Source organism: Lagenorhynchus albirostris, chromosome 7, assembly GCF_949774975.1.
Source record: "Lagenorhynchus albirostris chromosome 7, mLagAlb1.1, whole genome shotgun sequence".
NCBI classification, from domain to species: Eukaryota; Metazoa; Chordata; class Mammalia; order Artiodactyla; family Delphinidae; genus Lagenorhynchus; species Lagenorhynchus albirostris.
This window is the reverse complement of record NC_083101.1, coordinates 5,111,441-5,138,624: the sequence shown is the minus strand read 5'-3', so window position 1 is coordinate 5,138,624 and position 27,184 is coordinate 5,111,441. Positions and strand designations below refer to the sequence as shown.

The 27,184-nt window shown below is 55.3% G+C and overlaps 1 protein-coding gene and 1 long non-coding RNA gene across 13 annotated transcripts in view; one reads left to right on the top strand and one right to left on the bottom strand.

Moving 5' to 3' along the window:
- The window catches only part of RAPGEF1 (Rap guanine nucleotide exchange factor 1), a 147,665-nt gene that overhangs the window by 24,555 nt on the left and 95,926 nt on the right, over positions 1-27,184 (bottom strand). For 6 of the 12 annotated variants that reach the window (XM_060153994.1, XM_060154000.1, XM_060153997.1 and 3 more), the window contains 6 exons: positions 26,639-26,822; positions 25,029-25,529; positions 19,485-19,687; positions 16,970-17,128; positions 4,747-5,019; positions 2,045-2,133 (listed from right to left, as the gene is read on the bottom strand). In XM_060153994.1, coding sequence (XP_060009977.1) covers positions 2,045-2,133; positions 4,747-5,019; positions 16,970-17,128; positions 19,485-19,687; positions 25,029-25,529; positions 26,639-26,822 — 1,409 coding nt within the window. The remainder of the gene's footprint in view (positions 1-2,044; positions 2,134-4,746; positions 5,020-16,969; positions 17,129-19,484; positions 19,688-25,028; positions 25,530-26,638; positions 26,823-27,184) is intronic. The other 6 variants (XM_060153996.1, XM_060153995.1, XM_060153999.1 and 3 more) reach the window with 2 other exon arrangements.
- LOC132523260 (uncharacterized) lies at positions 16,898-25,755 on the top strand. Its single transcript, XR_009541447.1, has 3 exons — positions 16,898-16,980; positions 24,706-24,891; positions 25,054-25,755. It is a non-coding gene; the product is annotated as an uncharacterized LOC132523260 (long non-coding RNA).

Genomic DNA, 27,184 nt, shown 5'->3' with positions numbered 1-27,184 from the left:
CTCAAGTCTTGAACCCCTCAAAGTCATCCAGGAAGGTTGGAATCAACTTCTTCCAAACTCTTGTTAACGCTGATATTTTGATCTCTTCCCGTGAATCATGAATGTTCTTAATGGCATATAGAATGGTGAGTCCTTTCCGGAAGGGATTCAGTTTACTTTGCCAGATCCATGAGAGGAATCACAAATTATGGTAGCGATAGCCTTACAAGATGTATTTTTTAAGTAATAAGACTTGAGAGTTGAAATTACTCCTTGATCCAGGGGCTGCAGAACGGATGCTGTGTTATCAGGCAAGGAAACAACACTGATCTCATTGTATATCGTCTCCATCAGAGCTCTTGGGTGACCAGGTTCATTAACCATGAGCAGTACTATTTTTAAAGGAATCTTTTTTTCTGAGCAGCAGGTCTCAACAGTGGGCTTAAAATATTCAGTGAACCATGTAGTTAACGGATGTGCTGTCATCCAGGCTTTGTTGTTCCATGTATAGAGCACAGGCAGAGTAGATTTAGCATTATTCTCATGGGCCCTGGGATGCTGGGAATGGTAAATGAGCACTGACTTCAACTGAAAGTCGCCAGCTGCATTAGCCCCTAACGAGAGAGTCAGCCTGTCCTTTGAAGCCAGGCATTGACTTCTCCTCTCTGGCTATGAAAGTCCTGGATGGTGTCTTTTGCCTGTAGAGGCTGTTCTGTCTACACTGAATATCTGTTGCGTAGTGTAGCGCCTTCATGAATGATCTCAGCTGGATCTTCTGGATAACTTGCTGCAGCTTCTCCATCAGCACTTGCTGCTTCACCTGGCACTTCGACGTTACGAGACGGCTTCTCTCCTTAAACCTCTTCAGCCAACATCTGTCCGCTTCAGACTTTTCTTCTGCAGCTTCCTCGCCTCTCTCAGCCTTCACAGAATTGAAGAGCGTTAGGACCTTGCTCTGGATGAGGCTTTGGCTTAAGGGAACGTTGGGCTGCTCTGATCTTCTATCCAGGCCACTCGAACTTTCTCCATACCAGCAATAAGGCTGTTTTGCTTTCTTATCATTTGTGTGATCACTGGAGCAGCACTTTTAATTTTCAAGAACTTCTCCTTTGCCTTCACACCTTGGCTAACCAACTTGTTTGGCTGGTACAAGAGGCCTAGCTTTAGGCCTCTCCTGGCTTTCAACATGCCCTCCTCACTAAGCTTCATTTCTAGCTTTTGATTTAAAGTGAGAGGGACTTTCCCTGGTGGCGCAGTGGTTGAGAACCCGCCTGCCAGTGCAGGGGACACAGGTTCGAGCCCCGGTCCGGGGAGATCCCACATGCTGCTGAGCAACTAAGCCCGTGCACCACAACTACTGAGCCTGAGCTCTAGAGCCCACGTGCTGCAACTGCTGAAGCCTGTGTGCCTAGAGCCCACGCTCCGCAACGAGATGCCACGGCAATGAGAAACCCGCCCACTGCAACAAAGAGTAGTCCCCGCTCGCCACAACTAGAGAAAGCCCGCATGCAGTAACGAAGACCCAATGCAGACAAAAAACAAATGTGAGAGATGTGTGACTCTTCCTTTCGCTTGAACACTTAGGGGCCATTGTGCGGTTATTAACTAGCCTAACTTCAATACTCAGGGAACAGGGAGGCCTGAGAGGGAGGGAGATGGGGGAACAGCCATTTGGTAGAGCAGTCAGAACACACACGATGTTTATCGATTGTTTGCCATCTTATATGGGCATGGTTTGTGGTGCCCCCAATCACAATCATAACCTCAAAGATCACCGATTGTCATAACAAATATAGTAATAATGAAAAAATTTGAAATCCTGGGAGAATTACCAGATACATGAAGCGAACAAATGCTGTTGGAAAGGTGACGCCTACGGACTTGCTTGATGCAGGGTTGCTACAAACCTTCACTTTGGAAAAAACACATCTGGCTCAGCGCAAGTGTAAACATACAGCCCCAGCAGGCCTGGCGTGCTTGCCGCAGGGGCAGCTGGGGCAGCTCTCACTGGGAGGGCAGACGTGATGCTTTCAGGGCACCCGGCTCCACGTGGGTAACTTCCTACCTGTCCCCGCCGTCCCTGCTTTCCTTCCCAGGTGCACTGCCGGCTGACGAGGCATCTCTGGGATGTCCGTCCTTCGAAGCTGGTGATTCCTGAAAAGAGAAGGCAGTGCTGGGTGTGTGACAGGTGCCCCCCGCTGGGCTGCTCTGCTTCCCAGCATTCCTGCCTGCAAGTGGCTTTTGAGTGCAAGTTCCTAAGGAACTTGAGATGTAAACACGTCAACCGTGACCGCGGTCCATTACAAAGGAAGCACGGGCCCTCTTCAGACTAGCATCTTTCCTCTGGGGAGAGTGAAAAGCACCACTACTTATAACCTTTGTCAGCTGCCGACCTAGAGGAAGCCATCCCGACCACCTGCTGGAAGAAAGGACCATCGCAGGAGCTACCACTCGGCCAAGCTCCGCGAGGCGCTGCGCGTGCCTTTCCTCACCTGGCCCTGACCAACACCCTACCTGCTGGCCGACATCACCATACCGGTCACACAAAGAAAAAAAGGCTGTGGGAAGTGAAGGGCCCGGCCCCAGACCCCCTGAGCTGGAAGACTGTGGCCCTGCCCGCTATGCCCTGCAGGTGTGCAGCAGGCCTCCGCCAGCTTCCCAGTCACAGCACGCCCTCAGCACCACAGCTATGCTTCCCAAGGGCCTAGCTGCTCGAGTGCACAAAGGCAGTCCCTCCATCCTCCAGCAGCCTTGCTTCTTCCTAGGAACCTGGGCCCACCCACTCAATGACGACACGGCCCCCCGGCATCCCTGGTCTGCCACTGAGGCCACAACAGAGAACGGGGTGGGGTGGGGGGAGTATGAAGAAGCAGCACGTCCTCATAGAGGACACTGCAGCACCTCATGGGGTCACAGGTGGAGGGAGAGCTCTGGAAGGCCAGCCTGGAATGGACTCCGTGTGCAGAGGCTGAATTGGATGATGGTGGGGGAGGTCACCAGAGGGGACAGGTGAGGTGGGAACACCAGGCGACAAACAGCTTACCTCCCAAGGAGGGGGCTGAACCCACTGGAGTGAAAATTCCACAGTGTTCTACAACATGCTAATACCTGAAGTGGGGCTTGCCTCACGTGGATATCTAGGTGCTCTGGGGGCCCCCTTAGGGGGCCATCCTAACGAGAGTGAGCACGCTTTTAATGGACTGGGCCCCTTGAGCTGGCCCCTGAGGAGGGCGGAGTCCTCACGGTGCCCCCTCCAGGGACCCGGCCCCCCACCCGGGACGGTGGGAGGGTTCGTTTCGAAGGTTTTGCAGTTGCTCAGGTGTTGCTGCAGCAAACCCTGGAAAGCTGACTGCTTAACAGAACCACTGTACCTTGACCGTCTGGCGCTGGGAGGGCAGTAAAACAAGGGCAACCACGACAGGAGGGAGGCCTGGTGGAGTCACCAGGTTCCTTGAAGCAGGGACTGTAGGCCTGGAGCTTGCTGGGTGGGAGGGGGACGTTGGCTTGGAAGGCTCAGTGTGGGAGAGAGGAGTCCCTGCCTCTGGGAGAGGGACAGAAGACGGGCCCCAACACCAGAAGATGGGGTAGAAAGAAATCCCTGAGAGCAACCGGACACGTGGCCAGGGCCAAGGCCAGGCTGCTCCCATGATCCCCAGACGGCCCACCGGCCAGGCTGGAGGAGCAGCACACCGCGGGAGCGAAAGCAAAGGAGGCTCCGCTGGAAGCCCTGTCCTCTCCCCGCGGAGCCGAGCCGGCCCCTGGCTCGGGCAGTGGCTGAGGTCTCACGCAGGATGGCTGCTGGTGACCGGGAGGCTCAGCCAGACAGAAGCAGGGCCTGACCCCTGCCAGGCTAGGCCGCGGGCACGAGGCAGCCCGCGGTTACTTACTCCTCGCTGCTCTGGCCAGAGGCATACAGACTGACGGATTCACCCTCACTGGCGCGTTCGCTCTGGGGGAGACAGGACGAGAGGGAACGCACATGTGACGGCCCCCCGCCACGGGGCTGGCCCTGACCGGAGGAGAGGACGGCGGCGGCGGCGGCGGCGTGCCCTCCGTTCTCCGGGGATGCCTTCCCAGGGTCAGGGAACAAAGCTGCTTCTGCCACCTCCTGCCTCTGTCAGAGGGGACCCACGTTTCCTGCTGGAGCTTCCCCAAAGGCGTCAAGGGCCACTCAGGCTGTCCTGGTGGAGGTGTACACCTCCCCACTCTGCCGTGCTGGGGCCAAACATGGAGAGAGGGAGGCAACACATCAAGACAGCTCCACGCTGCAGCGCTGGCTGCACGTGCCTGCACTTGCTCTGCCCCTCTGCCTGTCGTGTCCCCGCCCACGCGCACGGCAGCACTTCCCTGTGCCCGGATGAAGCGCTGCGGCCCATCTCGCAGCACAGCAAAGAGGCCCTCCACCCTCAGCACCTCGGCAACTAAACACGCAACTGCCTTCTGAGCTGTCGGAGATCTCTGCACCTTCCTCTAGAAACAACCAATCACACAGAAAACCAGTAGCATTTGCTATCTTATGCTTATGACAACCTGTTGTCTCTAAATGGTCACTAACCCATTTGTGGAAAATCAGATCCCTAGTTTGATGGGAACTTTGCAGAGAAGGAAACAGACGGGCTACGATTTCACCTGGTGACCTGTGCACCCCTCAGTCCAGCCACGCCGCGACTGGGCCCACGCCAGCAACAGACTTGACCGCTCGTGAGGGCGGAGGCTTTTTCAGAAGGCGCAGCCCCACGGGGAGGCGTGTGTGTGTTGAGTTCTCACCGAAGGCGTCTGGGGCGAGTCAGTGAAAGAGGTTTCGGAAGGAAGGCAGACAGTGTTCCCATGAAAGCTGCTCTCCTGAGAAGATGAAAGAGGCCCGTCCAGGGTGCTGGGAGGCGGACTGGCTACGGTTGGCACCGCTAAGTCAGAGCTCTGAGACTGGTGGACAGGTGGGAAATGTGGAGAGGAAGAGGAGGTAGACGGGAGGAAAGGCTGGATGGAAGCTTGGCTGTGAGGCACGAAATCCTGGGAGTAGGACCTAAACACAGATTTATACTACAGAGTCAGAGTGGAACACAGACACGAACACGAGAAGATGGGAAGAAGAAAACAGACAAAAGAAAAAGTAATTAGATTAACTCAGCTGAGCCGTGACAGGCCGTTCACAGTCATTCTAACCAGGACCACCACTCAGGCCAAACCACCCCCGTGCTCCTCTGGCCCGAGGTCCCCCCACCCTGGCACGGGTCCCTTGAGAAGGGCCTGAAGACTGACCAGTGCTGTCCTCAGTGTCTAAGGGGCAGTGTCTACCCTGTCCTCAGGGGCAGGATGCGGGTACCCCCAAAGGAGAGCAAGCCTCCCCCCACCGTATGGGGGTCCCGTCCTCTTTGTCAGAAAATGAAACCCTCGCAACCCCATCTATGCCTCTTGTCCTTCCAGGAACCTGGTGCTAAATTCAGTCAGTGCGTGCAGTCAGACACCTGGTCATGTTTACTTATTTTGAGTTTTTTGGTTGAATCTCTCTCGTTTTATTCCTTGGAAGTCAAACACTGCAGCCTTTTAAATGTTGTAATCACTTCAAATCCTTTTGGAAGGGAAGGGCATAAGCCTTAAAAAATGGTTGAAAGAACTGTGCTACCAAAATGCTAAAAATTTCTGAATTCATCTCCCTTTCTGCCTAAACTTTTTTCTTTCTTTTTGTAACAAATGAAGTGCAATGCCTCTGACGCTACCTTAGAAGCACCAGGCTACGCTCTTCGAGATTCTCATCGTGAGAGAAAAGCCCGAGGTCAGGCTGGGGCGCGACAGCAGATGCCCACAGCTCCTTAGAGCCCGTGAGCGCACTCGGGCCTGGGCTCTGCTGCGGCAGGACAGATGGACGAGCTTTGGGACAAGAATCCCATAGTGTCATCACGTCCTGCAAAGGGTCTGCCGACACCTGCCAAACGTGGAGGAGAGTGAGGCAGGGCCTGAATCTGAAGTCCCTGCCAGGCTCACTCCCACCACAGGTGCTGGAACTTGACAACAGCCCACCCAGCACAAACATGCACACTGCTCACTCAAGTGTCCTTTGCATTTTGGTACAAAATTCAGGATTTCTGAAACCCACGGCCAAGAAGGAGGAAGAAGAAATGAAGTTTTAAACTAGCCAGAGGTCAAAGCCACGCTACCCTTAAGTGTTTTTGCGAAGCTATGTGCTTACAGGTTAACTGGACCGAGAGCTGCTGCCACTCAAGGGACAGGCACAGCCTCCCTCTGTCCCCCTGCTGCCCGCCCTGCCCTCCTAGGCTGTGTGGATCAGCCTAGAGCTCCTCCCCCCTCCTTGGTGAGGCCAAGGCCCTCTCACCCCATGAGCCCCACTGGCTGCTGGTTTATATCAGACCCAGGATACTGCCTGGGAACCGACTCATCTTTACACATTTCATTCCCCATCTAACTTACAAACTCAAGGCCGACCCTTGGACACAGGCAGGTGAATTAGTGGAAGTGCTGTACCGACACCGAAGGCTTAGATTCCTACCAGTTCCGATTCGTCCACATCCCTTCTTCTGAGAGAAGCTGGGGGTGGTGGACCCCTGGCTCGGCTGCTCTGCCCACCGAGGGCTGTGGGGCCTGAGCATCCACAGTGCCCTCCCCCGGCAGGTACCATGCTTCACCTGGCCTCTCAGGGCAGCCATCCAGGCCTGGCCTTGCTGGGGGTGGCAGAGGGGTGACGGGTTTGGCTTTGGGGACTCTCCATTTCACCTCTGGAGGATGCTCCGCTCACAGTGAGGCTCTCTCACTGGCTGGCAAGGTGCGCAGAGAAGACCTTGAGTGAAATGCACCAGCCAAGGGATGGAGGGATGGGACGGCCCGGTCCTGGGAGGCCAGCCTGTTTTGGGCCGTGGCTGAGGCCTCTCTCACGCAGGAGTCCGGTCCCCGGGCCTGTGGGATGCTCACTCCCAGCACGCAGGTGCTGCTGTGAGATATGCTAACAGATACCTCTCCCTCGGCCGTGACTCCGTCTAGTTTATGATTCATGGTCAATGCCGCTATGGTCAGGGTGTCTGAGTCCCCCCAGATTCTTATGTTGAAATCCTAACCCCCAGGGGTGATGGGATCTGTGCCACAGAAAAGAGGCTCCAGGGGGATGCCACGAAAAATCTGTGACCAGGAAGAGGGCCCTCACCTAACCATGCTGGCACCCTGATCTTGGACTTCCAGCCTCCAGAACCGTGAGGAATAGACTTGTTATTATAAGCCATCCAGGCTTTGGTATTTTGCTACAGCAGCCTGAACGAAGTGAGGCAAATGCCAACTCTGGAGTCCCGACACGTCCTCACTGGCGCCCCCTCTTGTCCACGCCCCACGTAAATGTGTTGAGCACTCAAGTGAGCCCCGCAGTAACCAAGCACCCGCTTACACGCACACGCAGGGCGGGGCCTTTTCTGGGAGGCGGAAGAATTGCCTAGAGGGCACGTTCTCAAGTCACACAGACCTGGGCTTGGGTCCTGGGCTCTCTCTCTGCCTGTGTGACCTTGGGCAGGTGAAGTAAGTTCTCGAGCCTCGGTCACTTCCTCTTTAAAATGGGGATGGAAACAACAGTTCTTCTCTTACAGGGTCTCTGTGTGGATTTACTGAGACGCCCCGTAAGTCCCGCTGTGTGACAAGCCATCAATGTCTGCTAGCCTCTCCTGCCCTCCAAAATACCCTCAGGAACTCCTCTAGAAACAGCCAAGGCATTTAATTAATTAATTCAATACGTATTTACTGAATGAGGGAATACTTAGGAATAGATTCTAATGTTATTAACTAAAGTGCCTAGACTATCACCTGACTCAGCAGAGCATCGACTGCGGGTGTGGACAGTAGTGGACAAGCTTCCCTCGCTGTGCAGGTGCGGGTCCGAAGCGGGGGGGCCACCAAGGGTGCGGACTGCAGGGGAGCGGGCAGCCACCAAGGAAAAGGGAAGGAAGATGCCCGTCTCTCGGACAAAGCGTCCAGGCCGCCCTCCGCAACAAGGCTGCAGCAGCTCTGGTATTCAAGCTATGCAGTCCTGCTGGGACAGGAGCCAAGGCGGAAAATCACCTTCCAGTGGGCGGGGAGACGCGGTCCCTCCGGCGGCCCTGCACACTCATTCCCATACCACGGTCAACAAGCCCGGTCTCCACTGACTCCCCAGAGAAATGTTTCCAGGCCCTTTAAGATCATATTTATTCACACGGGCAGGGAGAAAGCAGGGCTGGCCGCTGAGCAGAAACACCCCTGCACCACAGCCTGGAGATTATCTTAGGGTCTGGCTGGTGCCCGGCTTTGCTGCTGCGCTCCGCGGCGGGGATTTTTATTTATAGCCAGAGTAAGGCTGTTTGGGCCGTGGAGGAGTTATGATGTGAGGGCTGCCTGTCTGGAGACGGCAGATCTCTGCAGAAGATCTAGGATTGCTGGTGCAAGGTGCTGGGGAGGAGAGCAGTCAGGAGAGGGGCGCACCTGGCCCCCACACCAGCCCTGATCACACAATCAAAGCGCCGGCAAGAACCATCTCATGACGATGATGGTGACGATGACGATGACAGCTATTCTTACAGAATGCTTCCTGCTGGTCAGGTGAGGTGTTAAAGGTTTTACCTGAATCACCTCGTTTATTCCACACGAAGTGCTGCTGTTAGGATCCTTACAGGGATGGAGAAACGGGCTGCATGGGAAAGCCACGTACCTAGTAACACATGGCTCGGCTCAGCAGAGACGGTGCTGGGGCAGCCATCTCAACTCAGGGAGTGCCCTGGGCACGTGACACGCCCTAAGCGCGCGGTCCCGCAGCGCTGCAGAATCCTGCCGGCTCACTCCACTCGGAGACCTCCTGAGGGGTGACCAGCCTGCAAAAGGCAGTGAGCCACGGCTTGATATAGCAGCCGGGGACGCAGCAAAAAGATCTGCCCTCGTGGGAGACACAGGAGCTAGCACCCCACTCTTTTGAAAACATAACACCTGAAAGAACCGCGGAGAGAGTCTTCTGGGTGTAAAGGATGAGGGAGGCTGATGTGATGTGTGGCCAGTCACATGCTAAAAAGCAAAGCCACCCGAAGCCGGCCAGGCACCAGTTTTCAGGGTCACTTCCTTTCCATCATATCCTGGCATGAAAAACGACTAGGGACAGGCCCTGTGTTGTGTTGGCAAGAAAACAGGAAAGCAGATCTTCACATGAAAAATTCTGATTCCTCAATATGACAGACGTTCCATTTACTTCCACTGATTAGCAGAAAGCTGGGGGAGCCCGAGGGGCAGCCAGCGAGCCAGCAGCTGAGAGCTGAAGCCACAGGCCGGAGGACCTTGACTGGTACAGCTACTCCACGGTGACCTGGGCTGCAAGCTCTGGAGAACGTTCAGCTCTACCGATCATGGGGAAAACGCGCTCATCGGAGTGAATGGACGTATTGCTGCGGGCAAGTGTTTGGAAGTATAGAGCATTCCAGAGATCAGTCATTACTGTATCCTCTTGGCTCAAACAAGGCTTATGACTTCAGTGTTTTTGGACGCTACTTAGCAAAACAGATAAGCTACTGGGCAGCTTGTTTGGGGGCTTAAATTTTTATCCATCATTTGTGAGAAAACATATTCATGGGAAGGTGCTTTTCTGGGGTGGTGTGGGCTTCCTTCCCCTATGGAGAGCCAGTGGGAACCACAGCCCAGGGCCAGTTCTGGGCTCTGAGGATGCTTCTTTCAACCAGGGCCTGCGAGTGTTGACACGATATGGGTGTCAGTTATTTCTCTTGGAAGGAAGTAAAGCTTTTAGCCGCTGCAAAACACACATGTCCATGATTTCCTGGGGAGGAATCTCCTGGAAAGAACCACATCAGATTTGGTTCTTAGATGGGACGTGATCACTCCTAGGTCACCAGGAAGGATTCTTGATAACGGTCCTTGTCACTCCATGTGGCAAACTGGCTGGAAGACTGCTCGTCTTCTCTCTCCTTCCTGGTCCCGGTTAATTACGTGTTTATGAAAGTCATCCTTTGGGTCTATCCTAGGTCCAGAGGGAACTTCCATCTTTGATGCACTTGTTAATTTATAACAACTACATGTTAGATAATGTCCAAAGATGAGTTTCCGAAGCCAAGAGGCAGATTCTGAGGCCAAGGCCACAACCTTCTGCACTTGCGATTTCTCTGCTCAAGGCGAGGACAGACACTGTTGTTGGTCCCATCATGTGAACAATGAGACAGCGCTCAGCTCACCCAAGAAAGGCAACATCAGCTTCATGCTGGATTCAAAAAATACCTTCTCTCTTTTTGAATAAAATTCTTGGTGGAGTCTATGTTTTAAACTCATTTCAAAATTCTAATCTGTAATTTTATAACAAAGGATGTAGAAGAACAAAAATGTTTTGCTCAGGAGAATTTTAGGACAGATGTAAGTAGAAATTTACTATGTTTCTTCTCATGTTCCATATTTTTGCAAGCTGAATCACAAGACCTTCCTCGAAAGCGCTACGCTTTTGGCCCACGGTTTCGTGGCTAAGTACATTCTTGTGAGGACCTCCAATACGTTTCAGGATGCTCTGCATATTCATTAAATATTAACCTTAATAACATCAACTCTCCATAAGAAAATTTAGTAGAGATTCCAAAATGGTCTGAACTTAGTTCCAGAAATCTGACTCAACTACTTTGTACTCAGTTTGGATTTAAACAGCACGACAAGGGCTCTAATTTATACTTATCTTTAGCACTATTTAGAGCCTGTAGCTACACTCTGTGTCAGAACACAAAGGACAAAAGCACGCCTCTCAACGTCCAGCCCATGCACGGGCTTTTCTTTCTACTCAGTCTCATCGGGTCTCAATGCTTACTGGCCATTAAGCAATTCATAAATGTCAACTTGACACTGTATTTCACAGGGTGGGAATCTGGATTCTAACCTTAGCTCTGACTTAAAACTCTGATCAAATGGTTCCGTTTCTCTATTCTGGTGCCTCCATCTCCAGAACAGGGGTAAACGTTCCGTCACAGAGCAGGAAGGAAGGGCCTTTGACAAGTCGACAAGCAGCTTGAAAACATGAATGTAAAGGCAACTGTCAGTGTAGGAACAGCACCCTTTGGGTTCACATCACACAGGACCTTCACGAGGACCAGGGGCTCCTTTTGGTACCCGACCAGTCGACTGTCACGGACTGAGTCAGACGTACACGTGCAGTGAGGGGCTGCAGGGAAGTTCCTGTGTGTGAAGCAGCCTGCGGGCGCTGACCATCCACAACGCCGTGAGCGCCAACAACAGAGTCAGGGAGCCTTCAGAAGGAGGGGCAGAAACAGCTGGGTGGAGTGGCTGCTGCTGCGAGCCCCTGGCGCAAGGATCCCCAAGCCCCGGTCCTGCTTCTGGGCTACGGCCAGTCCCGCCTCCTCGCTCGGCCCTTGCTGTCCACAGCAGGTGCGCTAGGCTCGCTCCTGGACTCAGGCGGTGACCATCTCCTCCGGGGTGGGGGCTCGGCACAGAGCCGGGCTTCTCCGCTCCCCTGTGGGCAGCAGAAACCTGGTGGGTGCTTGGCTGCCTGTGCCTCCTGCCTCAAAGCTGTGTCTAGGCTCGGAGGGGCAGTGAACTCGGGCGTCACACTTCGGGGAAGCGATGGCCACACAAGCACCCCGGCTGGTTGAGGAAGGGCGGAAAAGCACAGGGTGAACTTCCCGGAGAAGCCAAATCATATTTCAAGGGCCCAGCAGACAAGAAGTGCCTGTGAGTCTCTCGGGCCAGAGAGCCAGCAGCCAGGGCCTCCTGGGTCAGCAGAGAAGGAAAAAGAGGAAGAAAGAGGGTTCTCGGCCACAGCCTGGGATCAGTGCCTCTGATTCGTGGGAACGGAGAGCCTCTCCCGTGATGAGTCCGCTCAGGTTGTTCTGATGAAATGCTCGGAAGCAGGGAAAGACGGCCGGGATGGTGGGGTGGGGGAGAGCTGGACGCCTCCCTGTCACCGCTCCTAGTCAGGTCAGCGTCACAGAGCACCTGCGACTTGCTGCTGGGCCCTGACCCAGGTACAAAGTCCAAGAACATAAAAAGCCCAATCCCTACTCGCAGAGAAAGAGAGCCTGAGCCCTGCAGAAGAAAGAAAAACCACCCAACGCGGCAGCACTGTGCTAATTCCTCCCTTTTTACTGATGCCGGCGGGCATCTTGCACTACGTTATGCTCTTTATGTGTGTTTTCCCTTTAATCCTCCCGACAACTTCACGCCCCCAGTGACAGAGGAGGAAGCGGAGCTGGGGTGGCACGCTCAGGTCCACGCAGCAAGTAAGGACAAAGCCTGGTGGGGAAGGGACTGGGGGAGTGGGAAAGGGCCGGGACAGAGGAGAGAAGCCCAGGGGTGGGGTGGGAGGGGGGCAGGAGAAAGCGGAGGGAAGGCGGGGCCCGGGACAGGTGGGCGGCCTGGCCCTGCGGGGACGGGGTGACACTTTGGTCTGCCTGTGCTGCTTTGCGGGGAAGGAGGGCGGCCGGCTGTGGCGGCAAGGCTGGAAAGGAGGCCACGGTGGCCACACCGGGGGCGGCGATGGGGTGGAGAGAAGGACCAGCGTGGGGTGGGCAACGGGACAGGCCACAGGGCTTGGTGACTGGGTGTGCACGTGTCCCGTGAAAACGAGGCGCGTACGTGGGGCTGGGGGGACACGATGAGCTCAGTTCTCACCTGGTCAACTCAGTGGATGGGGGAACACGCACAGAAATCACCGGGACGGGGGGCCGAGGGCTTTGGCCCATCCCACGAGGCAGGCGTGTGGCGGGGGTGGATCCCTAATCCCAGGGGGCCCAGAGTCTAGAGAGGAGACACCAGCACCTGCCCACTACGCTCCGTGGTGAGGCCCCCCAAAATGGGGCAGAGCCTGAGAGTCCACGGCTTCCAGGCACCTGAGTGGCCCCCGGGTTGCCTGGGCCGCAGCGAGCCGCAGAGGCACCCGCAGAGACTCTCTGGCGGGCGGCATCATGGCCCTGGCTTGCCCGATGCTGATGGCACCGGGGCTGTTCTCCAGGAAAGCCCACAGAGTCGGGCAGGCCGACGGCACAACGGCCCCCAGGAGAGGTCAGCTCGGGGACACACCTGCCCGTCCCTGGGCCCCAGTGCTGCCCACAGACGCGCCCTCTTCTCTCAGAGTGAGTTCTCTCTAAGCAGGGCAGGAAGCCATAAGGAGAAGGTGGCAGCAGGAAGAAACAAGAGGCAGGCACGGGAGGCAGGAACACATTTTTCCCAGCAGGAGGGCACACGCTGTGCTGTGACGTGCTGAGCGGCCGGCCCGCTCGTGACTCCGGCGGCGGGCCGGAGTCTTTCTCCTTTCTCACCCGGCTCCGTCGTCTCTTCTTTCCCGCCTCCTCCCCCTTCCCCGTCTGGCCTCCAGACCTGTCAGAGTGCCCCGGTCTCCGGGATGCCTGTGACGGGAGGTCGAGGAGGGGGCCAGACAGAGCGAGTCTCCCCCGGTTGGACCCTGAAGGACACGCGTGCTGCGGCACGAGAGCCTGCGCCCAGCCCTCAGAGAGTCACTGTCAGCAGCTCCACACATCTCCCCCCTTTAAACTGAAGTCCTCAACATGACACACCCTTGACTCTGTTACCCGAAAGATTTTTATAAACAGATGACAGTTATTACGGGTATTTCCGAAGTTCTTCTTAAAACCTGGGTCTTCTAGTAGTTTTACTTCTCCAGAATCATTTCGGAAGCCAAGATGGTAAAGAAAGTATTTCAGCAGATTCCTAGCATCCAGATAGATCTCTTGGTGATAGTGAATATCGGTTGGCAAAGAAAGGATGTACCAGAAAATAGTTCAGGAGACGGCGGAGCTTTCTAATGTCGCCGTTGCAATACCTGGAGGGCACTGGCAACCCCAACGGTTACTGACAGACTCTCAGTAACACCTTGGTCAAAGGTAAGGTGAATATGGACCCAACCCAAAACTTTCAAGATTGGCACCACTAGGGTTCAGAATGACAGAAAACGTAAGCCAGAGGAGGGAGATGGTGAGGAAACGGCACGTGGGACTTCAGGGTGAGGGGGGGAAGGGCTGGTGCTGGAGGGACGAGAAGCGGGTGGAGGTGGAAGGCGGGCAGCCAGCAGGGGCTGGGCCGCAGTGAGAACAGGGCAGGCAGCCCAGGGGGTACAAGTGATGGAGGAGAATCCAGGGACAGGAGCAGACGCCAGCACCACGTCTGAGAGCTGTTTCTAGGAGGGCCCGCCACTCAAACCCTTACCAGTGTCACCGAGGGGCAGGCCCATTGCAAGGCCCAGCACAATCAGAACAGGGACGAGGGCGTCGGCCTCCCAGCCCGGGGGAGGCTGCCCCTAGCTCTCCGCGTCATTCTGGTCTCACGGTCGCTCATCGTTTCCCTGAACGCCTTCTCCTATCAAACTGGTCTTAATACCCGGGACACCACACGTCAGTCGGGCTGCGTGTCTCCTAGGATCACAGCGCGTGGCGGGAAGGACAGGGAGTCTGTGGACGGGGGGCTAAGCAGACCCAGCTGGAGACCGTGAAGAGGAGGGTGGGCGCCAGGCAGGAACGGGAGCAGGGGCGTGTCTGGCACACAAGTGGGGAAAGAGCTCAAGACTGGCCTGAGACCCGGAGGGCCGCACCCACAAGCAGCGCGGGGAGCAGCTGGTCTGGGTAAGGGGCAGGACATGTGGAAGGGCTGGCTACTGTCACTACCCTCCAGCCCACTCACCCAGGACCTCAGTCCTGCGTGCTTATACTTGAGACAATCTTCCTTCCAGAATGTATGCCAGGCCTTCCCGGCCTCATCTTCAGGCAGGGCCCTCGGTGTGGAACAACTTTGACTAGACTTCCCTGACCTTTATCTCCCTGAAATCCTAACTGTCCTTCACACCACCACTCAAGCGCCCCTTCCCCACGAAGCGCCGCCTGGCACTGTCCTGGCTCCACAGACCCTCTGCGACTCTCACGCTGTTACTCACACTCTGCCCGGGCTGGAGTCTCTTTTATGCCCAACTTATTCTGCCTACTCAATTGCAAGGGCTTCCCAAGGATGATGGGGCCATCCTACTCGCTCTGGATCCTTCTTGCTGCCTCACCCGCACTAGGAGAGGCTCCGTGCTTATTGAATTAAACTTATCCTGGGATCCTGGGAAGAGGGGACAAGAATGCTTTTTCAGCACCTACTTCATTTCACATTGAGCAATGCAGGTGTACTGCTCTACAATTCCCTTGGCAAGGTTTTCGATCTTCCTGTTACACGGCAGAAGTAACAGGTCACTGGACCAAGAACCGTGTGCGGTGTCTTCAGACCTGGCACCTGCTGTATTCCTATGAGGCGGCCCTTGGGAATTCCATGCTGGACTGACGACACAGGCCCAGGGACATTCGGGAATAAAGGGCTGCTCTGAGAGCATGTCAAAGCCCTTCTGTCTGGGGCTCATCTTAGAACGTAGCAGAGAATATGCGAAGAATACGCTCGTATTACACTAAATCATTTCTCCGGGGTTTCAGCATTTCAAATGTCAAGTGTTGCATACATTTAAGCCATTACTAACAGCTCTTGAGGCCTGGAGGGACTTTCCTTTAAGTGAAATAAAGCACCTTTCTTAGCTCACTCCCCTCAGGCTCCTTTGTGGAGCTGCCGCTGAGAACACAACATTTCTGCTGCAAGATGCCGTAAGACTCCCCTACGTGCCAGGGCTGAAAACCATGACGTACTCATACCCAAACTTAATTAAAATGCCCTCAAATTTTCTTTAATTCCGTAGTAAACAGTCCAATGCATTGACAGTCTTCTACCCCAAACTACTCAAAAGGGATATTGTAGACACCCTTAGGAAAACTCACACTTACTTTCTGTTCACAGAGGGGGGGAAAACTGTCAAGAGCTGGGATTGTCTACAAGCCAAGTTTAGCAAGATTTGTGAAAGGAGCTTGCCAGAGGTGCGTGCTGAGGAAACAGAGGGCGTCTGTGCACCAGGGCAGGGCTGGGGGTGGGGCGAGTGGTGTTTAGCCTTTCTACAGCACGTATGGTTGGTGCCGGCTCTAAAAAGCTAGGCCCTAGCACACTGAAGGGAGGACTGCGCCCCAAGGGCCTCACAACGGGCAGGCGCAGCTTAAACCGGGCGCTGGACGGCTCCCAAATACGGAAACTGGACAAGACCACACTGGGAACCCAAGCTTGGAGAGGTCTCCAAAAGTCACCAGGTCAACCTTGTCATTCATAGAGGGAAAGGGAAGTGCAAGCAGGTTAAGCCACTTGCCCAAGCTCTCCTGTACAGAATCAGAGCAGAGCCAAGACCAGAGTCCAGACCTCTAAGAGAAAGCGCAATAGTAATAAACTTTCTAGGCTTACTGTGTGCCTGGAAGTCTCCTGTGATTTTACTTAATCCTCCCATTCACGAACTGCTATAAGAGGCAAGGAAAAGTACAATCCCAAGGGACAGAAATTGAGGCCTGGGGAGGATAAACCGATTTTAAGTGGAGCCCAAATGTGCCCCCTTGCCAAGTTCTTTCCCCTGACATCCGGAGTTTCATTGGAACAGATTAATTGCGTCAGCACAGCCACACTACTAAGCTGTGTCCTAGGCAATGACAAACAGTTACTGTTGCTTTAAGCCACAAAGTTTTGGGGTGGTATGTTACGTAGCAAGAGTTAGCAAAAGCTAACTGATACAGCTCTCAAACTCAAACTCTGTCATGCTGGGTATAACCTGCTCTCTGGGGCTTTGCTTCCTACGTGAGGACTATTCCTTTTTAAACACAGAACACTACAGGGCTGACCCAAGGCCCAGTGTGAGAATGGAATAAAAAGGCCAAGACATCCCTGCCAGTTTATGCCTGGGTGATGACGTTCCAAGCGTGGCCGCTAATGATCCCCGCCCCACCGGCTCACACAGTCCTTTGGGCCACAGCCAGCCAACCACGCATACCCTTTCCCATCTAGTGCAGGGGCCTGCGGAGAGACAGAGCCGGCGATGGGCAGCAGCACACACGTCGGGAGGCAGGAGCGACAAGGGAAAGATCTCGCTCACCAGTTTCCCAGTAGCGAGCAGCAGGGAGCGACTCACCGAGGGCACAGGTAAGTTGCCGTGCCGGCTGAGAAAGGAGTTAGAGACGGACACACTGATGCCCTGAGTGGCACTGCCGTCCTCGGGAGTGAAGGCCACTTTAGTTTGCTGGACACAGTAGGAGACAGAGGAGAAGGAAGAAGCAGCATAGGAGGCCTGCTGGACAGAGGAAGGAGAGAGAAGACAGGGAAGGAGGGAGAAAAGCAGAGAACAGTCAGGCATGTACACATAAAGGCTAAACAGGCTGCTACCCGACTCTGCTGGGACATTCTGGAGAGGGATGGCTTCCCGGCCCAGCTCAGGGGTTAAGGATGCCTGCCAAAGGTGACCTGGGTGAGTGGGCGCCCTCTTCACTTCTGGGTCCGCTGGAAGTGGCGGTAAGGTGGGAGGAGCCACACAGACTCCTCTGGGTGAGTCCCTGCTCTTCCGCTTATTTCGGGCCCCAGACCCCCCTCTGTGGGGTGGCTGTGCTCCGGCAGAGTGCAGAGGGGGAGCCAGGCTGCCTGGGTTTAATCTGAGCCCCGCCATTCATGACCTGCCTGGCCCTGGGCATTACTCAAAGCTCTCTGTGCCCCAGGTTGTCATCTGTAGGATGTGGGGAACACGGTGCTGGGCGGTATGCACGGAAAGCACTTAGAACCAGCCTCCCTCGGCGCACGCGGGCCAGCAGGTGTAACCAGCACTCTCACTTCTGTCTGGAAAAATGGGGTCACACTTCTTGCGTCTGCCCTGGAGAAGGGATGCCAAGCAGCCGGCACAGGCCATGGCACAAGTGCGCCCAGGCTTCAGTCAGAGCTGGGCACGGCTCCCAAATCTTCCACTTCTGGCAGTGGGCTTTGAGTCAGTCTCGCCAGCTCTCTCAGCCTCAGTTTACTTAAAATGGGGGTGCCGGGGCCGTGGGGAGAATCGTGTGACACCATACGAAAGCCCCGGTGCTCACTCAGGGCGGAGGCCCACCTCCCGGGCCCCCGGCAGGCCTCTCCCCAGAGCTGCCCTCACCGCCGCCCTGCCACAGGTGAGGCCGTCTGACAGCTCTCTCACGCGGGCTGGGACTCGCGTGCGCTCCTTAGGGATCTCTCCCCAGTGCTCTGACGCCTATGGGCTACACGGTACAGAGAAGATGCCCAAGGCCGGCCGACAGGCACGCGTGCACTCCGGCAGGAGGGGATGAGAGAACTTCACATTTCAACCTAACTGGCCCAGCTGTCCAACAAACATTTTAGGTCAGAGGTCCTGGGGGCAGGCATTTATATTTCTGTGGTGACAATTTCTTCTTGAAATCCTAGAATCAATTTTCAATTTCTGTTCATATTCGGGCATGTTCAGGTGTCTGTGGGGTGAGCAGGACAGGTGAAAAACTAAGACCCTGAGCACAACTGCTGAAACACAGCTAGCTAGTGGCAGAGCTGCGACCCACGACTCCCAGCCCGAGCCTGGCCTTTCCTCTACTAGACCAGGCTGTCCCCCAAGAGGCTGGCTGTGGCTCTGCGGGGCCAGCCCCAGAGCCCGCTGAATGTAGGCAGGCTCGGGGATGCCTGGGGCCAGGCATGCTCGAGGCCCGATCACAGCACTGCTGAGGCCCAGACAGTTTCGAGGAGTCACCCAGGGACCTTTGTCGTCCGGTCGGCAGCTGCCTCCCAGAAAAGTCGGGGCAGTACCTCACGTCCTCTCGCAATGGATAAAAGGCGGCCTGGCCAGCCACGCTGGGCCCCTCGCTGGTTAAATCACTACCAGATTGACCAGCGTAAGAGCAAGACAGCACATGCAGCTCTGATAAAGTCGGGTCTCCTCTCCTGGAGAACACGGCTGGATGGGACATTTGGATTCCACACCCTGACCAGAGCCCACTCAGTTAGTAAACTGGTGGCAAAGAGAAAAGGGTTGAGAGGTGCACCCGCCGTGCCCCTCGTCTGGTCCCAGAGCTTCACAGCCTGCCCACGGCTGGACAGCCTGCCTCTGTGCCACCTACACGGAGTCCTTACACAGGAGGGGTTTTTGAAGGAGGAACGGTGCGCCATGCCTCAAACACAAAGCGGCTCTGTGCAAAGCCATCCTGCTTCAATAGAGCTGGTTCTCACTGGGCCATCCCCGGCCAGGGCGGGGTGTTAAACCACTGGGCAGAGTGAGGCCCATTATGTAAATCAAGTCCACAGATGGCCCTACACAGACCGTGCCCTGTGCTCTGATTGAGTCCCTCCTTTCTGGGAGGTCTATATTGGAGCCAAAGAAGAGAGAAAAAGGACCGTCAACAGAGAAAGCAAACATTCTGAGTACAAGCCAGCCCCAGCTGCAGGGGCTGCTCTGGAAAAGAAAGGTGCCACCCCCCAGGGTGGGGAGATGGTGCAGCAGGAGACAGGCCGCAGCGAGGGCACGAGAGCACGGCCCAGAGCCCTGGCTCGGAAGGAGAGGTGCCGAAACCTGCCCCAGGACCATCCCAGTTCCTAGAGACCCGTCAGGATGAGAGACTGGTTGCTGGGGGTGGAACAGCGAGGGGCACCCGGGAGGGGCCGCTTACCAGCTGCCGCTGCTTGGGGGGCAGGGCGGGGGGCGGGGCGAGCTCCTGCGGGGCATCCCCGGCGCTGAAAGAGTCGCTGAAGCCATACACCTCCATGAGGAGCTTGTTCTTCTGCTGGTAGATGTGCTCCTTCTGCGGCGTCCGGTAGAACATGGCGGGCTGCGGCTCCGAGTAGTCCTCGAGCAGCTGCATGTAGGCCAGCACTGCGGACACAGGGGGGCACTGGGCTGGAGACCGCCGTGCACAGATCCCCACCCTACCCCCTCACAGCGGCCAGGGTGAGGGCCCGGAGAGCCCACTCTGTACGACACTACCACGCGGACACCCGTGTCAAGGCGATGTGAACCCTGACTCGGCGACCATGGCGTGTCACGGGGGGTCACGGTGGAGGTGGTGACGGGGGGCGGGGGTGGTGGTGGGGAGCCGTGTGTGCGGGGAGGGAGGGCAAGGATCTATGGGAACTCCCTGTACTTTCTGCTCAACGTCCCTGGGAACCTAGAACCGCTCTAGGGAATAGAGTCTGTTTTTAGAAAGGCGTAGGGGGCACTCCACTCCGTGCTGAGAAGCCCTCGGGGCTTTCCAGCCTCCCCAGGGCCGTGGTTGTGGGCCGTGCGCAGGGCTCAGGGCACAGCGGGCGCCCAGTGCACGCTGCCCGCTCCTCTGGCTCTCTCAGTTCCCGGACCATGCTCGGGGCTTTCCACAGCGCTGTTCCAGTTGCTCTTCCCGCAACCCTGCTGCTACGCTGCCAGGCCCGACTCTCTCCCTCCTTTGGGCCTCGGGCTCAGGTTCCCTGACTTCCGTGGAGGCCTCTCACCGCCGGCTCTGCCCCAGCAGCCCCTCCTCAGCCCCGCGTTCCCTTCCGTCGGAGGCCTTCCCACTGCGCATCACGAGCTAGCTGGGCTTTTCTCCTTCGTCTGATTTTTCTGAGCACCTACTATGTGTTGGGCCCTGACCCAGGTGCTGGGACTACACAGGGGCCAGCAAAGCGAATCCTTCGCCTGCGTGGTGCTCACACCCTCCCCAGGGAGACAGAAAACAGGCCGAGGTGCGGTATGCGTGTCCCATGGAGGACAGTGAAATGGGGTGGCGATGGGGGTGCTTCTCTAGAATAAGGGTGAGGACGGGTGGAAGAGGCTTCCCGGCCAGGCAGAGGTCCACAGCCAGGACGAGGGTCCGGTTGGCAGAGCACAGCTGGTGAGGGGAGAGGGATGACCCAGGAGGTTGCATGGGGCTGTGTGAACGGGGTAAGGAAGCGGGCTTGATGCTGAGTTGGCGGGAACCCACAGAAGCCCCCCACCCCCACCCCGGGTGTGCCCGGAGCTGCTTCGTCTTGGGAAGACGGTTCTGGGCGGCTGTCTTGCTCAGGTGAAAGGCCGCGGTGGAGGTGGGGGTGGGGGTGAGTGGTTTGGTTCAGGAAGAATCTCCGAAGCAGGTGCAACAGGACTTACTGCCTCTCACTCAAGAGCTGAAGCTGCAGGAGGGCAGGGACCTTGTCCGTCCTGTCCGCTGCTGTATCAGCAGTGCCTAACACATAGCAGGCATCCACACATATTTACAGAATGAACGAATGAAGAGAACGCACGTCCCCCCCGCATCTGTCCCTGCTCAGTGACTTGCTGAACCAGGCTGCAGCCCCGGGGGCGGGTCTTGCAGAGCACCCGCTGGGTAGGCGAGAAATAACAGTCACTAAGCTCAGTTCTCCCCCTCCAAGCCCAGAGGTTCTATGGAACATCCTCTGTACAGAGGGACAAACAGTGAGAAAAGAAGTGCTCACATTGAAACATAAGGATCCTCCTCTCTACAAGCCCTTTAAGAAGCCCTAGCCCCGGTGCTCTGTGACCACCTAGAGGGGTGGGATAGGGAGGGTGGGAGGGAGACGCGAGGAGGAGGGGATATGGGGATACATGCATAGCTGATTCACTTTGTTATAAAGCAGAAATTAACACACCATCGTAAAGCAATTATACTCCAATAAAGATGCTAAAAAAAAAAAAAAGCAGCCCTAGCCCTTGCCACTGCGGCCATCTGTCGCGGAGCCGCGGCCTCACGGCGCAGCTGCCTGCACCTGCGGGGCCCGCACAGCGGGCAGGCTCCCTCACCGGCACTGTGGCGCCACCGACGGAGCCTTTGGCCGCAGGCAGCGGCTCCGCGGCAGGTGTGAAGCCCTCAGCCCTCCCGTGAGGGCATCAGCGTATACTTTATTTCTGACTTTTGGAGGCTAGTGATCCAAGCCCATCTTCTGAGCCAGGCCTTTCTGAAGACTCCAGAGGGTTCTGGGAGAAGTGACAGTCTGGACCTGACAGAGCCGTCATCTGGTGTCCGTAGCTGTGAGGCTGGACTGGAGCAGAAGCCCTTTCTCCAACCCCAGTCTACCTCTGTGGATGGGATCTCGCACTTTCCACTCCCTGTCGCAAAGTCGAGGTCAAGGCAGGCCGGAACTGCTCCGCCCTTCCCCTTCTCTAGGTAGCGGAGGAAGCTCCTGGGTGTTAGGGCATCCTCTATACAGACGCGTTTGGAGGGAAAGGCACCGTTGCGCCCCTCAATACCTGCGTCAGAAATAAGTACTAACTTATTTACAGAGTTACCGCGCACGAACTAAGAGGGAGGTGAAGGGATGCGAGCACCTGCTAGGTGAAGCCAAAGTTCAGACACTAAGACACCATGGCAAGAACAAGTTTGCAGGGCTTAACTTCGTATTTTCAAATAACCAGAAAGTTGGGCTTAACTGGAGACCTAAACCAGTCAGAAATGAAAGGACAGAGATACTTTGCTGGGGAAGGCAGCTGTGAAGGTAGGGAGATGGTCTTTTTCTTCTCTGTACCTCAATGGGGGTCAAGGTAAACAGGAAATGCCTTTCTCCAAATACGTCTTTCTAGCACCCTTCACTGAAAGAGGGGTTCAAAGTTACCTTCTTTATTTAAAGGAATCAGTAAGAACATCTCAGCTCCAGAAAGCACAGAGTGGAGCTTGGCTGTAAAAGGTGGTTTCCCCCATAAAACCAGTGCTTCTCAAAGAGAAGCGCAGCTTGCAGTCCCCCTGGAACCCCACATCGCCTTTTCGCTAACACTGCACAAGCAATACCACTGGGTTCCAGGGCAAGATGCAAACCATGAAGATGACCCCAAATGCCCACGAATTTCTCCCTAAGGAGCCTGAATGCAACCGCCTCTGCCTGACCCAAACCGAAAGCTTCAGCAAGGCTGCGATCTTTTCAGGAGCGCCATGAACTCCTTGATGCTGAGGTCCTTGTAGAGAGCTGCTAACCAAGCACAGAGAAGCAGCAGCGATGGTCGCCACCTTCTAGAATCAAGGAGGACCAGTCCACTTCAAAGGTAGCCCAGCACAAGGGCCCAGAGACTACAGCCGCCGGCATCACTGGGAAGGCCCAGTGGGCACCTGGGGCTATGGGCAGACAGCGATGAGGAAGCTTGTCTGGCGCAAGGGGCTCCCAGGGCCGGGGACCCTCGGAGCAACCCACAGGACGGGGATGCTCTCTGACGCTGAGGCTGCGCGTGCACAAGCTCTGTCCAGCGCTAGCCAAGTATAAAGGTGATGATTATCTCCTCCTTTCCTTCAGAGCAACTCTGTGAGGAGTTTTCTGCGGGGCTGCAGATTGGAACTCTTCAAGGGTCCTCTCGGGAAGTGAAGAGCAGACTTGAGACTAGGACTAAGCCTCAGGGAGCCTCAAGTCAGGGGTCCTTTCACAGGGCACCGAGGAGACCACCAGCTGCGCAGGGGTTCCTACTGTAAGCGGGCACAGGGCTCAGGGAAGTGGGGGGAGGCCTTCCTCCTCAGCCTGGGAGGCAGTGAGCTGAGCTAGGAAAACACTGCTCAGAAACCCACATCTGCCACCCACTTCCTTGCTGATCTGATCTTGGGCAGAGGCTCAGTTCCTTTGAGCTCCAGTTTCTTCAGCTATAAAAAGGGGGCTAATGACACCCGGCCAGCCAGGAGGTTGGTAAGGACGAATACGACAGAGTATGTCAGAGTATGTCAAGGGTGCCACACCGGAAGCGCTCAGTAGATTTTAAAGGTTTGCAGGCACAAGAGCTACAGACATTTACAGATGACATAGAGCCTAGAAATGGATGCCTAAATTAATAGGAAATATTTTCAGCCACAGGAGACTTGAGGCTATTCAAAAGGCAACAACGGACGCCTCCCCCTTTCCTTTTCTTCTCTGCCTGAAGCCGGCTGCCCACACCTGGTCTAAGAGCTCAGAGGGCGAGGCTCCTGGCTCCCCAGCCAGGCGGCACCACAAGTCTGCTGTGGTTTGCACAGATGCAAGCCTGTTCTTGGTCTGGGTCCAGAAGATTCCTAGGAAAGGACAGGCAAGGGTGCGAGCCCTCAAGGGCACGCTGCTCAGTCAGGCCAGGTGGGTGGAGGGGAGAGGCAATGGCTCTTTAGACACCTGTGCGTGTAGACAGGCGCAGAAGGAGACGTTCCTGGCGTTGCCGCCTGCAGCTCCCTCTACTAGCGGCCTGGTTTCTAGTGAGTGAACTTACGTGACAGACGGGAACAACATCATTAGCCCTACAGAGCCAGCTCTCCCTCCAGCTGGGGGACCATACCACCGAGGCCATTATACAAGCTGGGCGACACCCAGTGCGGTAACTAAGGCCAGGTCTCCCCTTCTGAGAATGGGCCGCTCTCGGCAGGGCCAGTCAGACGCTCTCACTTGGGAATTTGGAATGGATACTCAACTTCCAGGTCACAGAAGTCATCTGCCGGATGTTTCCACTGAGGCCAGGGAATCCTGGGGCTGTGGGCTGATGTGGCCACACACATATTGAAACACTGACAGCCAGTCTGCCCAAGGAAGATGAGGCAGAGCCGTGCCGGTGACGTGGGGAGAGGGCGGGGCAGAGAGACAGGCAACACAGAGCAGTCGGGGAGCCAGCAGAAAAGCAAATCCCTGCAGAACTCTACTTAGGACCTTGGAAAATATTCAAAATACAAAAATCCGAAATTTCAGCTCTACCCCTGGGCCCTAATAACATCATATATCAGATCATCTGGTCCAAGAAGTGTCCTCAGCAACTCCAACCAAGCAAATCTCAGATTCCAAGTGGTGACGTGACATTTCAGCGTCTGCAAACAGAACACAGAGCGGTGCCAGGGTTCTCTCTAAACAGCCCCCTGCATTTCAGGGAGCCTTAGAAAACCCCTGTGGGTGCGATCAGGGCTATTTTAATTCAAATGTCTGTTCTGCTTTACCCAGAAGCAATGCTGTGATATTTGTTTCTCTCTGTCACCATGTGTTCGGGCCAGAAGGTCAACTGACTGCCATCTACAAGAGGCCAAATACTCTGTGGAGACCAGACCTGAGGTTCTGTCGAGACCAAAAGGAGATGTCAGCTTATCAGGCTTTAAAAATGATCCCCAGTACTGACAACGCAAGGCTCCTGTAAGTGTCCACATACCTGTGGTTCTACCTTTTATGAAATTACGAGGCCACTGGTTTGATTCTGATCTAATGTTTCAATAAAACACCATTTTAGGTTACAAAAGGTGCTTCCCGACAATAGCTCAACAAAAGCTTACTGTGTTTGTTTTTCTTCTCTGGTAGAGGAGGAGGTTTTTCTGGGTCACCCGTTGATTCAGGAACAGTGAAATCACCCACAAATTCAACAGAGGCTGAGGAACCTCCTTGCTGAAAGGGAAGAATAGCAGCAAAGGGCGTGAAGGGGACGGACTGGACCGAGGCTGGGTTCTGCAGGTCCTCCTCGGAGATGTTGTCGTACTGCGAGGGATGCCGCTCGTAGGACGCCCTGCAGCCAGAGCTGTCCCCCGTCTGGGAGGCCGCGCTCCTGCGCTTCTTCTCGGGAAGAGCAGGCGGCACATCCATCTGCTGCCCTGGGGCCGAGGGCCCCTCTGGCTGGGGACAGCTGCCCTGAGGCAACTGGAAAGGATGGCCGAGAAACGGAGACCCAGACTCCCCCAAGGACTCTGGCAACGGGCTGAGGTTACAGGCCACTTGCTGAGGTATCTGGTCTGCGTTAGAGAGGTCTTGCTGGAGGAATTCGTAGTCAGGGTCGTAATGATCTGCGTTCACAACAGGAGAAACATACTGTGAGCCACCAGCCCCCACAGAAAGAAAAGCTCCCACGCTTCTTCCCTGACCCAGCGCTGCTCATTAGAGTGACCAAAACACGTCTCCCATCTCATCCGCAAAGACTCTCACTTTACTTTATATTTTTCATTTTTCTCCTGCTTATAAAAGTAAAACCAGATGGGAATTTGACTGTTTGCTATCCAATTCTTTGTACTTTCCTGGATTTTTAAAAGTTTCTTACTTAAAAAAAGAAAAATGCATGACCACTGTAGAAAAGGTGGCCAAAAAACCCTATTGAGAAAATAAAAATCACCCACAATCCCATAATCTAACTATAATCTCTGCTTACCACTGGATATATTTCCTTAAAAGTCTTTTTTCCCTTGGATTTTTTTTCCTTTTTAAACTCTGAGAAAACACTATATAAGTGGTCTTGGATTTTGTCCGCTGATCACTATATCATAATTGGTTTTTAATACAGCTATGTATTATTCCACCAAATGGCTGTATCATAAGTCTCCTGATTTCCTATCACTGAGTAGTAGATTCTTTCCAGTTTATCATCATTACTCTTAATAATGCTGAGATTAATGTCTCTGGACAGAAATCTTGCCATAAATCTCTGATTATGTTCTTAAGATAAACTCTCAGAAGTGAAGTATCTAGTTCGCGGGACATGGACAGCTCAGTGCTCTGTAGGCCTCCTGCCAAACTGCACGCCAGACCCTCACTGGGCCCCACCGCCCGAGGCCAGCTCCCTTGCCTTCGCCCTCCGTCAGAAGTGGGCAGGAGCTCTGAGCACAGAGGGCTCTGAATTCTGGCAAAGGGAGTCAAATGACACACTGACAGACTAACTGAAGTAACAGTTACCATTTCAGTATCTCCCATGGGGTTTCACACTGCTACTCCATTTAAACTTTCAACCCCCTTCAGAGGCAGACACTGGTATCCTCATTTTGCAGATGAGGAAACTGAGGCTCGGATTTTGAGTGACTTGGCCAAGGTCAACAGAGCCAATGACTGGCATCACTGTCTGAGCCCAAAACAGCCCCGGAGAGACGATGAGCCAGCAGTGGTGGCCGCGACGCCGGCAGCTCACCTAGAGTCTCACAGCTTGTGTTCCGGGAGCACCGCCCGCTGTCCCTGTCCAGAGACGACAGTTGCTCGTCCGACTTGCTGAGCTTGCCTATGCTGCTGCAGGGGGACAGGCGGGGCGACTCGCCGCCATATGAGTGGCTGCCGCCCGACAGTCGTCTCTGTGCGTAACAGTCCACGTCAAAATCCTCCCGGCAAAAACGAAAACAAACCAAGTCACTCCTGGGAAATGGTGGCAGAGACCAGGGGAGGGAGCCGGTACGTTTACTCGGAGAAGGAGATGCCGGCAGGCTCAGCAACCTGCTGGAAAGGCCCGTCTTTGCTGTAGGCTGTGAACGCCACTTCTGCGCCTCCTGAGAAAGAGGGCCTGCGCCAGCGCTCAGAGCTCAGTGCGAGGGAGGCCCTGGGGCCGGTCTGGGCCTCCCCACCCCGTGGGGGAACTTCCACCCCAGTGCGGAGAGCTCCTCCTGACCCACGCCAGGGACCCAAGACCACTGGGTTTCTCTCAGCTTCAGGAACCAAATCCCCAGACCTGAAGCCTTCCTCTGCC